The 14,394-nt window shown below is 39.3% G+C and overlaps 2 protein-coding genes across 3 annotated transcripts in view; one reads left to right on the top strand and one right to left on the bottom strand.

Annotated features, from left to right (window-relative positions):
* Positions 1–2,287, top strand: part of pcsk5a (proprotein convertase subtilisin/kexin type 5a) — a 29,681-nt gene extending 27,394 nt beyond the window's left edge. Inside the window, exon 37 of the mRNA XM_075456547.1 lies at positions 393–2,287. Within this exon, the coding sequence (XP_075312662.1) occupies positions 393–850 (458 nt within the window). The 3' untranslated portion in view covers positions 851–2,287. The remainder of the gene's footprint in view (positions 1–392) is intronic.
* Positions 2,288–2,301: 14 nt separating this feature from the next.
* On the bottom strand, positions 2,302–14,266 carry prune2 (prune homolog 2 with BCH domain). 2 transcript variants are annotated; one of them, XM_075456307.1, is made up of 11 exons: positions 13,888–14,266; positions 11,340–11,406; positions 11,060–11,260; positions 10,671–10,847; positions 9,219–9,321; positions 5,009–5,140; positions 4,757–4,843; positions 4,079–4,177; positions 3,933–3,971; positions 3,440–3,490; positions 2,302–3,318 (listed from the first exon to the last, which is right to left on the bottom strand). In XM_075456307.1, exons 2-11 carry the CDS (start codon positions 11,392–11,394, stop codon positions 3,285–3,287), a joined length of 978 nt encoding a protein of 325 aa, XP_075312422.1. In that variant the 5' UTR covers positions 11,395–11,406; positions 13,888–14,266; the 3' UTR covers positions 2,302–3,284. The 2 variants fall into 2 exon arrangements, with proteins under 2 accessions (XP_075312422.1, XP_075312423.1); XM_075456308.1 differs by lacking the exon at positions 13,888–14,266 and adding an exon at positions 13,241–13,842.
* Positions 14,267–14,394: the final 128 nt, after the last annotated feature.

Genomic DNA, 14,394 nt, shown 5'->3' with positions numbered 1-14,394 from the left:
GCACACGCTTTTCTCTTTGACTTTTTATCAAAGAACCTAGTGTTATATAATGCATTTGTTAATCTCTTGAACTGATGAGTCAGTGAGTCTCATGTTGATCCAAGCCATAAAAGAGCTTGAAATTAATATGTTTTTCACTTCTCAAAGGAGCATCTGAAATAACGCCTACTTCACAACTGTTTTTTTTTTTAGACTTTTAAAGGCTCCCTCCAAAGCCTCAAGACGTTTTTCACTTGTTCAGCATCCTCAGAAGTACTTTTGATTCTGATTAAATTGAACTTCATGTGTAAAATTGGCAGAGTGCCCTTTGAATTTTGTCATTGTGTAAGCGCCTCATTATCTTCCCATTTAGACAGTGCATATGTGTCTGAACGTGCTTTATTTCTGTCCAGGAGAGTGCATCCTTAGCACTAACTTTGCATTCAGGAATGATGAGGAGGAGGAGGCTAGAGGTAACCTGACAATCTTCATAATCACCTGCATCCTGCTGGTGCTGGGAATCGTAGCAGTCGTCTTCCTCATCAGACACTCCCGGTCCAAAAGCACTCCCTCGGACCTCCCTCCCCGTGGGTACGAGAAGCTGGGCTCTGGTGGGGGATTCGGAGGTGGAGGCAGACACAGTGGCTACAGCTCCTCCGCTGGAGGTCGATTTCCGGAGACTCAGATGGTTGACATCAGTGACCGTCGCTCAGGGAACAAGGATGCTGATGACGATGATGACGAGGACGATGAGGACATTGTTTATATGGGCCACGATGGCACAGTGTACAGGAAGTTTCGATACGGTCAACTGGGGGAGGACAACGACAATGAGCTGGAATACGATGATGAGAGCTATACATTTCGATGAGGCATGAAAAGTAATAAGATACAGAAAAAAAATCTTTTTTATCCAATCTCCTTCTGTCTCTCTCCGATTACCTCCTCTGTTCTGTTTATCTCCTCCTGCCCTGAGGGTTAGGCCTATTTATCCTTCACTGAATGAGCTCAACCAAATGAGATGTGAGAAGCTATTTATAATGAGCTGTTATCTATTTGCAAAATTAAATGTAATGCAGAATTAAATCCATGTTTAGCTTGAAGGGGACATAGCATTGCTTTCTCCTGATTTTGTCATGCATGTTATGCAACAGAGTCAGATGTTCATGTTCTACGTGGCTAAAGTTTCAAATGATGAGGCAGAGCGTGCACACATTTTCCTAAAAGTCTATTTTAAGTAGTTTTAAGGTCATTTAACGTACTCCAGCATACAGCCGTGCATGCAGATACTAAACAGCATCAGCAGAATAACATATAGTTACTACATTCCCTTTGGTATTTTCTGCTCACTTCAGATATGATGTTAACTCACTCCACCACGCATGCAGCTTTTAACACAGACATACTTTTTATTTCAACTCTCGTGTTTAAAATCTAAATCAACCAATAGGTTACGCATTGAGCAGGCGATGCCTCCTTTTTTACTCTAATAATCTGCTCCCAGTACAGGCTGAACAGGAGCAGATGGACTGTAGAAAGCTTAGCTCTTTTTTCAGTGGTTCATCTATGTGCTGGAGGTTACCTAATATTTGTATATATTCAAGTTGCATTAAAAAAGCTTTTATAGAGATGGGCATAGTGGATCAGATTTTACATTACACTTTAATCATCAAGCTTGTTTAGGGGTTCAGAGAGGATACTAATATCCTAATAATTTTGCTCATTTTTTTCATTGGGGCAAATACGTACTTAATCAACATGACACTGGTCAATCCGGCCCATTTCTGCTATATTATCATAATCTACAGACACCCAAAGAGTATATCAAAACATACTTTCAGTTACAGAGTGAAAAAACTGTAATATGATCTGCCCCTCATTATATTGTCTGTAACTTGATGAATAATTCCTTTCTGGATATAATGTTTTGGACTTCGCAAAAATTCAGTCAAATAACAAGTTTCACCTGGGAAACCTTGTTTAACTTTATATGGAAATGTTCTTTCCTTTTATCTGTTGCAGTGTTGGACTTAAAATGGAGTAGATTTTGTTTTGCTGTGTCTTCTGTGTATTTGTCACGAAATCTTAATTAATGTGTTATTCTGTTAAAATAAAAAAATGCTTTCACCAAGAACAAGCCATGACCGCGAGTGCAGCGTGGAGGTGGGTGTGGATGGGGGTGTAACCGAGGGTTTTGACAAGTGACAAGTGTTCTGTTTTCTTTTCCGGTTGTCACGCTTCACGGGGCAGAAACTGCCTCATCGTTTGGCAGCAAAGCACTCAAATTATGTCAAATAAATCAGACATAACTGACAACAACAGTTAGGCGTAAATGTGTTTTTATTTAATTAATAGACAGCAATCCTTCATTTCTTTGCACATCCTCAGGACTCCCTAAAAGACTCATGGCTAAGACAACCATCAGTTATCTAATGAGGGGACATGCACTGATGTACAAATATACACACATGCTTGTGGACACACACATAAGATGCTGTGCTTTATTGAGATCCCATCATTATGTTGATCTGAGGTTTCGTCCTAATGATCCAACAAAATCTTAAGGGATGATTCCCATTTTGTTTTGACAAAGACACACGTGAACGCACACACGTACACACAAACACTCACGCACACAAACAAAGGCTAGAATCATATGCTGTCACACTGCACTGACAGTTTGATTTCAAATTTAATTTGCCACTTTCTGGCTTAAGATTCGGGCTAAAAAGTGAAAGTATCTATGTAGGTTTATTCTATAGTTGCAGGACAAGATAGAGGATTGGACTGCTTAAATGCAAGTCGGTCATCAACTATGGCACAAGGTTTTTGGCAACACCTTGTCCTTTTTTCGTGCAAACTGCTGACGCACAAGTTGCCTTTTCATCAAAAATACTGAGTAACCTAAAAGGGGTGATATTATTGCTTCACTGCTTTTCATGCACACAAATACACTAAAGTCTCCACAAATGGATTTGTGCAGTGCACTGTCTGGTGTGTAATTGCATTTTCTACCCTGAAGTGAACACTGATGCTACTCTGTTGATGCTGGCAAGCATCACACTTAACTATATAGTTCTCAGGACTGCAAGTGTACAGTACAGCAGATGCTACAGCAGCAATAAAAACAGATCTGAGTGTTAACAGGAACTACGGCAAGTTGTGTTCATATCAAATTCCAGTGTCTAACAGACAAACACTAAAACACACACACACACAAGCTCCACTCTCCACCTTTACCCATTTATTCAGATTCATGATAGTGACTTTTGAAGAGGTGTCCCATCCATTCGGTATGTGTTGGTTTACGAGCCGCTGGCACCAGCTTCGCCTTGTCTACTGTGAAAATTAAAGTAGAATGCGGAGACTTTAAGGATGGGTGTTTATGTATTGGTGACAAACTGTGGACACAAACTCATTTGTCTTCCATGTGTGAACTTTAACGCCTCTGAGGACTTACTCTGTTCTGCTTGCTGCTACTGGTTCAGTCCCCTGCAGAAAACTATTCATTCTTGAACAGAGGAAACAAATGGAGAGGTTGTTACAGGAGGATTTACTGTTGTAATATGCTTTCATGCAGTGAACTTGAAGGCACATGCAATTTATGATTCAGTGCACAATTAGCCAGCCAGCGATTAGTGTGAAGGCTCCAGCTTCGTTCCTACATTTATTATCAGTGTAATAGATCACCATACAATAGGGAGAGGGCTCATTTATTTTACTGAGATAATAAATTAGATATGTGTAATACATTTAGCATCTTAAGCAAAATTTTTGTGTCTCTCCAGTGTAATCGGAACCATAACCAGATCCAACTGGTCCTCGTCCAACAGAAGAGACTGATCTTAAAGTGAGCCATCTGATAAATGAGCTCTCCAGCCAAGGATAAAACTGAGGCAGGGACCAGTGCCTCCACAGAGGAGGTAACGAGAGGCAAGAGAGTTTATGCTTACTTTGAGTTCTCTGCTGCTTCCTTCAGTTCCTTGTCGAGTCTAGAGGGGGGGAGTTCAAAAAGTAAGATGAGTTTAAAGTCATTAAGACAAGTCAGGCTTGGAGGAGGTCAGGGTGATATTGTGTTTAGGGGCTTGGTGGCACTCACTTAATGATGCATTCTGGGATCTGGATGCAATCCATTGGGATGAGTTCATGCAGCTCGTCCAAACTGTTCACATACTTAATCTTACTGCTGAACTTGGCGCTGCACCGAGAGAAACATGTACACATTTATAAAAGTTCAAGTGCAATGACATATGCTGGCAGGGCTCTGCAAGGATGCCAATACCAGATATGAATATGCTTTTCAACTCATTATAACAGTTTTGCTATAATGAGCACACATATGCAGCCCTAAATTGTCCCAGTGGAGACATACAGAAAGTTTGTTTTATGCTGATGTGGCAAATAAAAGTTATTAATTTAACTATGTGATGTTTAATCAACTTCTGTCGGCATTTCCAGTCAGAAAAAAAATTTCCCTATAGATCGCTGATGTAAATAATTGGCTTCAACTGTATGTCTGAATGCTTTTGATTTATTAAACCGATGAAGCCATTAATATTACACATATTCCTTGTCTAGAAAGTATAATGTATAATCTTTACCCTGTTCAAAATTCTATCACTATAAAATTTGCACACTAGTGTTTATTTAACCAAATTCCTAATCACTGAAAGTTACTGTCTCTGTACAATTTCATAGCAATAGTTGTCAATATATCAGTCTGGAACAACATAATCGACCAACAAAATTACATTTTTGAGTGGTGATATTTTTTTACCTGATGAACGGCCTGGTAATTGCTAGAACGGTCCTGATAAACCATGATGGATGGAGAATTATGAAGGATTTCAAATTCTTCCTGAGCCTGAACACAATGTGTCGTATGTTAGGCATGTTCATGAAATGGTGCTCATTTTCACGTTAACACTTGAAAGCTACACATTTAACACATACAATCATGCAACACCATTCATATCTCTTTAGAAAAAAAAATAGTATCACATGGCAGAAGGTAGATAAAAGGACACACCTTCGGTCAATCATCTGATAGCACTTCTTCAGCCAACCAAGGCCGGGCATTCTTCTGTGGGGTGTTGCTCCATTCAGATACACAATCATGTAGTCCTCAGCCACCATCAGCTCCAGTGTGCTGATCACATAGCTGAAGCCATACACACACACAGTTAGTCTTTCATCAGTTTAAGGACAGTGACGAACATTCAGTTCCTAGAGTCTTATCCTGACCGTAAACCAAGCCACCATGCCAAAATTCAGTGTCTTACTTTATGAGGTCTTCCTTATTTGATCTGTATCTGAGCAACATGAGTAACTTACACTCAAACATACACCATGAAATACCTGTAAGCTGAGGGACTGCCATCTTGGGTAAATTAGCCCATTTTCCTTTAGATTTAAAGTCATGACAACCTGGGAATTATAGTAGGCCTACAGTTAACAATTTTTTAACTCTCCACATAAAACTTAACAAATTTATTGAAAGGGTAATCAGCTATTGTTGTTGGGTATGCACAGGGGTACTTTAAGCTAAATGCTAACATTACCATGCTAATGAGCACAAAGACATAGTCCTGATATTTAGCAGGAATATTTAAAGAGGACATATTAATTTAATTGTGAGGCCTTTATTTTCCATTTCACTTGAGTAGCTTTGCATTAGTCACAGTTGGGAAAACTCCTTGTTTCTATTATTTTGGGCCCTTTCGCTCCTAAGCTCATCATCTGTTTGGAACAAGATGTTTCAGCTTTAGTCTCTGAAAGTCCCTGCACTCCGGCAGCCTCATTTTGTTCTGTTCGGACAACTTCTGCAGGACTGCAAATGGGATGAAGTTTAAAAAAAAATTGCAGAAAGTCTAGTCCTCAGAGCGGTCTGAAACCCCTGCTTTGGCTGAAAGGGATTGTATTAATTAGCACTAGAGTAAATGCAAATTACAGCATTGCATGAGAATCAAATTAAATTTACACAAACCATCCTCTGGGGAAGATGAATCTCTGAAATTATAGTAATTTCATGGTAATCCCTTTTATACTTTTATTTTTTATTATTAAAACTGTAAAGTTCATTCTTCTCGTGGTACTTGAGGAAACTATGAGTAGATCCCTGAAGTCATTAGATTTATCCTTTTAGAAGCAGAATCTCTAAACCTGATTCAATGAAAATTCATCTAACAGTTGGGACATTGTGGTCTGGATCAAAGTGCTACACAGGTCAACAGCTTTTAATCGACTATGACCCCAGGCCTCATTTAAAAAAGTCTTTTGAAAGAGTATTCTACAAATGATAAAACTATCCACTAAATCTTTGTAGTTCTCAGCCTTTCGACGCAACAAGAAATGTTAAAAGAGAGCAATTTGAGACGTTAATCATTCTGCTTTTATTATGAATTTATAACCTCTGCTTATTAATATGTTTTCCTAAACTATAACAGTGTTTTGAAAATGTTGAGGCAACTTGTGTGTCATTACAGGCTTGAAAGGTCACAATCGGTTAATATGGCATTCAGCTCTAGCAATGGTTACTGCAACAGAGAATGCAAACACCAATATGATAATGGCTTTAGCTTGTGTGTGCATTAACGTAGAAGACTTGGATAGTGATTATTTTACACAGAAAAATAAGCCAAAAAAAAAAGAATACAACATACTATTATTTGTGTATGTAATTGTATGTTTCTCAATGGTGGTGTGGAAAAGTAGCATCTGTTTTGAACCTGAATGCAAAAAGATATGAGGAAAAGGTAGCAAGATGATAGCAAGGCTTAATGCAAATGTGAACAACTCAACAAGCAGCATGTTTGAAATTTTACTCCTCTGATGTCAGTTACAGGAAATTTGTACAAGAGTTGCCTCACGAGCGAGCTGTTTTGAATTTCTTTGTATTTCCTTCTTTACATCAATCTCAGAAACTCAATCAGACCACTACCTTTCTAAAAAATCCAATTCTCTGATTCAAACCACAAGAAACTGTTATCTCTTTCTCATTTCTTTCCCCGTTCTCCCACCTACCTCTTCTGTATCCTCTCAGTCAGCAGGCAACTTTTTCGTCTCCTTTGAAAATAAAGTTGAAAATATCCTCGGCTAGTTTCCTCAATAACTTCTTTAACTTCACTGACTTTGATTTCAGTCTTGCTCTCCTGTCCTTTTAATCAAATCTTACAGTCCAACACTGCTTATCCAGTCTGTTTCATGATTACTATGATCATCTCCCACTGACAAACTGCGCACCGTTCTCTGCAAAGCCATAGTTACTCCTCCTTGCAAGGAATCAGTCTTTAAGCCATCTGGCATCCGACACTGCAGACACTATGGTTTACCTTCTCTCATTTCTATCCAAAACTCTCAGGCATGCCAGCTTACTCAATATCTGTCATGGAACAGCCTGTGGGATCCCAACCACACTGTCCAGGCATGAAATACAAGTCTGCCAGCAGAGTAGAGCTATAAAACGGCAACGTCTGAGTAACCAAGCTTTAGTTCTATAATTCTATTAAGAAAGATTTACTTTAGCAGGAGCGCTGTGGTTGATTTGAACAATAATGCAACATCTCCAACTTACTTAATTAATTCTAACTGCTTTGAGATTAAATACTTTTTGATGTCCATAACAGCAGCAACCACTGATTAGAAAAGAGCAAAGTAAAGCTTTGTGTTTTGCAAAAGCCAATAAGACATCATCTACTTGGGTGGCTGATGTGGGGTGCAAACAGCACAGTTTTGTATTGGCTGTCATGGCAATCCTTCCTTTTTTTTGCTCTGTAGATTTAACTGAGAGAAGTCTCCTGACCTCATTACAGTTTTCATTTTGTAGCCATATATCTGTTTGGGATCTTAATTTGAATCCAAATTTTATCTGCACTAAATGTATCTGTACTGTTATATGTTCGGTTTTATTCTGGACATTACGAAAGTCTTTTTAAATCCCAAGATCTAGAATTTGTTCACCTTTCATAATCTGGAAAGGTTTCCAACCCAATTGTTGACCATGGATTGCCTTACTAGAGGGTGAATCAGCTTTTCACCCAGTGCCTCATAAATTAATTGATACATTTGTAAATAAATAAATGTTGAAATATATTGATAAACATGAAAATATATACTTCATTTATATATTCCTAACTTATTTCAGCATATATTCATCAACATTTTTTTCATTATGGTGATCTAAATCCTGCATAATACAACAACTTTAGAAAAAAAAATACTGGGTCGCAGCCGCTGAGTGTGTTTCCAAAAGCCCTCTGTACACCAGCACCCACACAACCAGACAAGTTTTACTCCAGAGCAAGAAACCTCCTCAATCAATCCTGAATAAGGACACTACAAAGACTAATCAGCTTAGAATTCTTTATCAAGCATTGATCAAAAAAAATAAAGGCACCACAAAGTGCTTCACAGAGCAAAGCAAGACACGAAAGGAAGTATGCATGACTATAAAAGAGAATGTAAAAGATTCAAAATGTTAATAACAATAAGAGCTGTAAAATATTAATATGAATAGAAAAAAAAAGCAAAAAGCCTAGATGCAAAGTGTTAATAAGTATGGAAAATATAGAGCATATTAAACAAGGAGTGCACAAACAGATTAAATAAAGGCTCTTCCAAAGAGATACATTTTAAGCTTTGTCTTAAAAGCGAGCGGGTGTTAGAGATCCTGACCCAAACTGACAGGTGGTTCCACAGAGGAGGAGTCTGGGAGCAAAAAGCTCTGCCTCCCATTCTCGTGCTAGAAATTCACCCTGGGAACCCCAAGAAGGCCTACATTCTGAGAGCAAAGAGCTCGTGAGGGGCGATGAGGAACAACAAGATCTTTCAGGTTAGATGGAGCTTGGCCATTTCAGGCAGTGTGCATCGTGAAGAGGATTTTAAATTCTATTCTAGACTTCACGAGGAATTGTTTTGACACCCAGATAAAATGGAATCACATCAGTCAAGCATACTGTAGGCGTGATAAGTGCAAGGACCTGTTTTTCAAGCATAGCTATGGGAAAGTACATACATGACTTTGGTAACATTACACTATTAAACTCTCCTAAGCAGGTTTGTGTTTAGTGCTCATTGCTAAACTTCAGTATGCTAGCACTCAGAGCTAAGATGGGGACCATCATCACTGTGAGTGTGTTTGCATACTTAACATTTGCTAAGTGCTTGCAACTTTCATAAGGATTCATAGTTTGGTTGTGCAAAAAGCCATTAGGAAACACACTGAAAAAATAAATACTCACAGGAAGAGGTTCTCCATTATTTCATGATAGTCTTCACGGTCACTATCTGGCAGGAAACAGGCAGCAAACACTATGATTGCATTCGCTCCGTTGCTATAGTAGCCTTGGTAAAAAAAAAAACACAAAAAAATGAAAGTTGTAAGAGTCAACATGATTGTGCTCCTTTGTTGGTGAAAACTTGATTGCTCTCTTATTTCCGTCTTTTGTTCTGTTTATCCGCCAGTCTCGGTTTCTTTTGTCTGTCCGTCTCCTTGCCCCGTTTCCTCTCACTACTTTTCAGATTAATGTAATTTCCTTTTATTCACCATCCCATTCATCAGCAGATTTAGCGTCACTCAGACATAGGGTCTATTCTCTAGATGGCAGAGCTTCTTATATTGATTTTTCAGTGACAGACGTCTCCGTTTATACGGCATGTCTGTGTTTCACTTAAGCCTGCAGCACAGAGTGAAGAATCCTCAGCATGCCACAGCATGGTTCAGATTTCTCTTAAAAATGGTATATGAGCAGTATCTATATGACCAACAAGATGACCAAAGTGCTGTCATGAGTGGTCACTTGAACCTCTTACACCTTGTATGAAAACATGGGCTCCAGATGCCAACCTTCATTAAAATATACAGGGTTATTTTACTGACACGGGGCATATTTGCCAGTGTGTATCCTGAGTCCTATTGTTCTAATGTAGGAAACTCCAAATTCTCATCAGCTGGCTTCATCTGCAACCTGCACTTCCTTGTTTTTCAGTTGGTCTACTGCCAAGAAATGAAGAGACATTCAAGACATATTTCTGCTGGTCCAAAAACTATGGGTGACTGTGATAAAGTAGATCATTTTTGACATATTTTTGTAATCACATGTGCAGGCCGGTTGGAAGATTAATATTACCTCTGCAGAAAATGTGCTTTGAAGTTGTCTGTTTATGTTTATCTCTTTTAATCACACTTGCCATCTGGACGTTTGTTCTAGTGCATGAGCCATAGTCCTTTAGTTATTCCACTGTTCAACAGGGGCCAGCATGAGATTTGTTTAACCCAATGCCAAACTTAGGTTTCAGTTTGAGGATCATGTGCTGTATTTTTTTTGTTGTGTTTATTTACACAACCAGTGTGGCCAGGAGAGACAACGCATGCATTTCCATGTTCAATGCTGTTCAGTTCTAGCCTTTTATTTGATTATTTGTAGACTCAGTGCACATTATTATTAAATTAACATCTTTAAACCAAAAACAAAAAAAAGGAGCTCAGAAAAATGTCTCCAGTTCTGTGTTTCAAAAAGCCTGTTTAACCTGCCCTCAAAGATGAGAATTCAGTCTTGCTCGTTAGAAAACTCCAGACACTGACAACAAAAATGGCATTTTCTTAAGGATTACTGAGTATATTTGAAAGGAATTTGCTTTCGTGAATACAGCTTGTGTTCATGATTAACATATAGAGGTTTTTCAATAGTCACCTCCATGCGAGATGACTCTCATGTATGGCTCAATGATCTTCATATTGATGCGGTGCTCCTGCTCGCCAATGATGACCGTTCTCCATAACTTGCCGTCCTGACGCTCCTCCTCAGCGCTGTATGTTGGAATTGTGTTGTAGGATTCACTTGTCCCACTCCTATTGGCTGCAGTGGGATCTGAGAAAAAGACCAAATACTTATAACATCAGGCTTTGCTCGATTTACATGTCTCACCATGACAGTGAGCAGTGAGTGACCAGGCACAACACCAGAACCACGAAATTGAAACACCATAGACAGAACAAGATTAATACCCATCTACATTAAGTGTCTTTAAGTATCCTTATGGTGTTGACAAGCAAACGTTTTCTGCTTTTTGTCTGACCCACCTTCCCAGTCCATTTCATGGTCTGTGTAGTCGAGGTAATCTCCCTCATCTGGAGTGTCAAGGTCGTCGACGTTTATGTCGAGATCATCTGGCGTCTCCCCCAAGTCATCCTCACTCTGGTCCAGTGACAGGCTGATTCGAGGGGCAGAGAGCTTTTTTCGCTGAGTGGGACCTCCTTGCAGAGGCAGAGAGGTAGGAGGGACTGGAAAAAAAGGAATACAAATTTAGATTTTGATCCATGATGTTCCTGTAGATTTTTAGAACATTTGATTCAAACTCACCTGGTCTGCCGTCAGCCCCGTCTGAGCTCATTTTACTTTTGGATGCCAGGTCCATCCACAGGAGGACCTATGAGGGGATAATCACACTTGTCAAATGTGATTTTTACTGCTTATTCTTTTAATTCTCATCTTTTGGCCTTTACTGTCATTGTTTAAATTTTGCTTTTGCTCTGAAAAGCCCTTTGAGCTACACTTGTGTTTGAAAGATGCAGTAAAAAAAAAGTTGGCTTGACCTAACTAAATATACCACAACTTGACAGTGCCCAGACCATGATGCCCTGAATTCCTCTATTTGCAATAATTCATCAGGGATTCATGGGAAATTCAGGCAGGACAAACTGAAACTACTCAAGCGCTATATTTGAGGCACTTATACATTTCATATTCCATCCTCCATCATAACTTAACACCAGAGTTTACAGGAAAATGTGTTTTTTCATTCCACCACATGTTTTTACAGCTTTGACTGCTAGCTCTTCCACCAAAGAAAGAGGTAAGATGGAGCTTTGCGGTCAAATTTTATGAAAGCTGGAGAAATGATGAAGGGCTAAAGGAAGATCTGAACCACTTTCTTTAAAATTGCAAAGCAGGGCTGGCAGATGATCTTCAAAAGTGCCCTTCTATGCCCTTTTCTGTAGAAAGTTTTACATTAGCAAACCACAAAGGTGAACTTCAATGAGCCACAGTGCAATACCACATATTAACTTTATTAATATACATTTGATAGTTAATAACATATATCAATAGCATATAATAACTGATAATGTTCAAATTCCTAAAGGTAACACTAGGAGGATTGAGGATACTGAGAGCGTATCCTCAACTAAGACCAAGGTTCTAAAATTAAACTTTAAAGTGATCCAGAATTAATTGGCTCTTTTGCACATCAAAAGTCACAAGAAATTGGGCCCAGCAGGTTTTGTTCAGTGTTGCTGACAGTGATAATCACACACATCTGCCTTGGCAATAGCTGGAATACATACAATGTTATAAAACATAAAATGGAGCAACAATTGAACTCTTGATACGTAATTGGTCCATTTTGCTGATAATACATTACAAATGCATGACTTTGGCTGGTAATGTAGAATGTTTTAAATTGCAGAACTACTACATCTGCTTGGGTAAAGAAGGCGCACACTTTACGAGACTTTGTGATGCAGTCAACTTGATATTTTTAGCTGATCTTACCATTTTGTGTGCACCTACACAAGGTGAAATGTGACACTGCATCTCCTTTTTGGCAATTCGACAAAAAAAAACTAAGCTACTGTGTAAAAATCTTTTTCAACCAATTTTTAATGGCATCTCAGGCAATTGTTGCTAACAGCCTGCTGCAAAAAAACACATATTTGAAATGGGGCCACATTTCTTTGGCTGCATTAACGAAAAATGCCAAAAGATAACGGTTTGACAGACAAAGTTGTATTTTTGCACCAACCAGGTGACACTAAGAAAAGCCATTAGCTGAAAAGTTGGCATATCTGAGCATGTGTGCAAAATTGAGGAAACTGGACCTGGGGGAGGACAAAAGAGGTGGCGAGACTAAAAAAAACTATCTACAACAGATGAACAGTATGTAATAGGGAGAAACGAAAAAAAGGTTTTGCTTAATATGCTTCAAGTCTCGAGTTTCACTGTAGAACAGATCATAGTTTATTACGGATCAATAGAATCAACATATGCACCTTCCTATTGGTCTAACAGCAAATCTATTGGATCAAGATTGAGATATTTTTTGATTTCAAGTGTTTTTCGTCATGTCTTCACTTGCGGATTGATTTTACTAGTCAAGGCAAATGGATTTCCATAATGAAAAGAGAGCAGGGGGACTAAAGACAGGTGTTTATGGGGAGAAAGTAGGAGGAGGGAAATAAGTAAGATTGGGGTTAAAAGGTCACCTTCCCATGTGAATAATCCCTCTATTCAAAGTGGAGGAGTGGGAGGATGGTGGGGCAAGAGGGGGGGCTTGTTACATCATGACAGGCTCCCTTCCTTGCTGCCTACTGCTGATTCAAATCCAATGACTGCACGCTTGCCTGAGCGCAGATTGGACAGAGATGCAAATTCACAGTGAGTCACGTGACGTTTGCTCACTCGCATGAAAAAGAAACATCCTACTTCTCCCTCGGTAGAATTTCTGTGGAACAGTGGAAATGTGATTGCATTAGCAACTGAAACAGAAAAATGCTGAATATTTGATTCCTGTGCAGTGGAGATGACTGTTTTTCTGATGTGTCAGTGTTTCAACAGTATGTGCACACACACACACACATACATTTATATATATATATATCTAACACCACTGCCATATGGATCTATACAGCAGGATAATAAAAAAATAGCATCATGTTGTGTGCATCCTTCATCGAGGATGCTGAGCCGCTTAAAATCTATTTCCACATCACAGCACAAGACCACAGTGCTGATGACAACAGCCCCTCCCTCACTCTTGCTTCCTGTCTGCTGGCTATGAGCGGGGGGGGGGACAGAACATATACCTCCTTCTCAGTTTTTTATCTTTACTGTATGAAAGCTGTTTACTCACCACTGCTGGAATCGCTGTACTCCTGTGTCTCAGAGCATGGATATAGAGCTCGTTTCCTGATTCCAACCTCTCGATAGAGATGCTCAGCTTACAAACAGCTCACAGCTTCCACCATTTTGCGGTCACATGATCTGGGCTGTTACCAAATATGGGCAATCACCTGCTATAGCTGCTTGCCACACAGCAGCTTTCTCAGGCAGTGCTAATGAAAGGGTATATATAGGAGGGTGCATTTGTGTGTCATTATATTTGACTGGAGGGAATAATCTCTGAGTGTTGTGTTATTACCTGTGAGAAGAGTGGGGGGGGACTGCTGTTAATGCCTGACTTTTACGCCTGGCTGTGCAGCTACAAGATTTTATTATCCCCCAGGGAGGAAAAAAGCAATAACACCCAAATGAAAATACTGTCAGCTTCGTGTGCAGATAATATTCACATGCTTTACCACATGGTGCAAGAAAAAAGTGACTGATCCAAAGCCTTATCTTTCCGCTGTTTATACAGCTT

This window comes from Odontesthes bonariensis, chromosome 22, assembly GCF_027942865.1.
Source record: "Odontesthes bonariensis isolate fOdoBon6 chromosome 22, fOdoBon6.hap1, whole genome shotgun sequence".
In the NCBI taxonomy this organism is placed as follows: domain Eukaryota; kingdom Metazoa; phylum Chordata; class Actinopteri; order Atheriniformes; family Atherinopsidae; genus Odontesthes; species Odontesthes bonariensis.
Note: the sequence above shows the minus strand (reverse complement) of the source record. Positions and strands in the feature narration are given on the sequence as shown.

Coding starts and splice junctions, on each gene's coding strand:
- prune2 (XM_075456307.1), bottom strand. CDS start 11,394: ATGGACCTGGCATCCAAAAGTAAAATGAGCTCAGACGGGGCTGACGGC. Junction 4,844..5,008: donor TATCAGATGATTGACCGAAG/GTGTGTCCTTTT, acceptor CATTGTGTTCAG/GCTCAGGAAGAATTTGAAAT. Junction 3,972..4,078: donor ATCCCAGAATGCATCATTAA/GTGAGTGCCACC, acceptor CCCCCCCTCTAG/ACTCGACAAGGAACTGAAGG.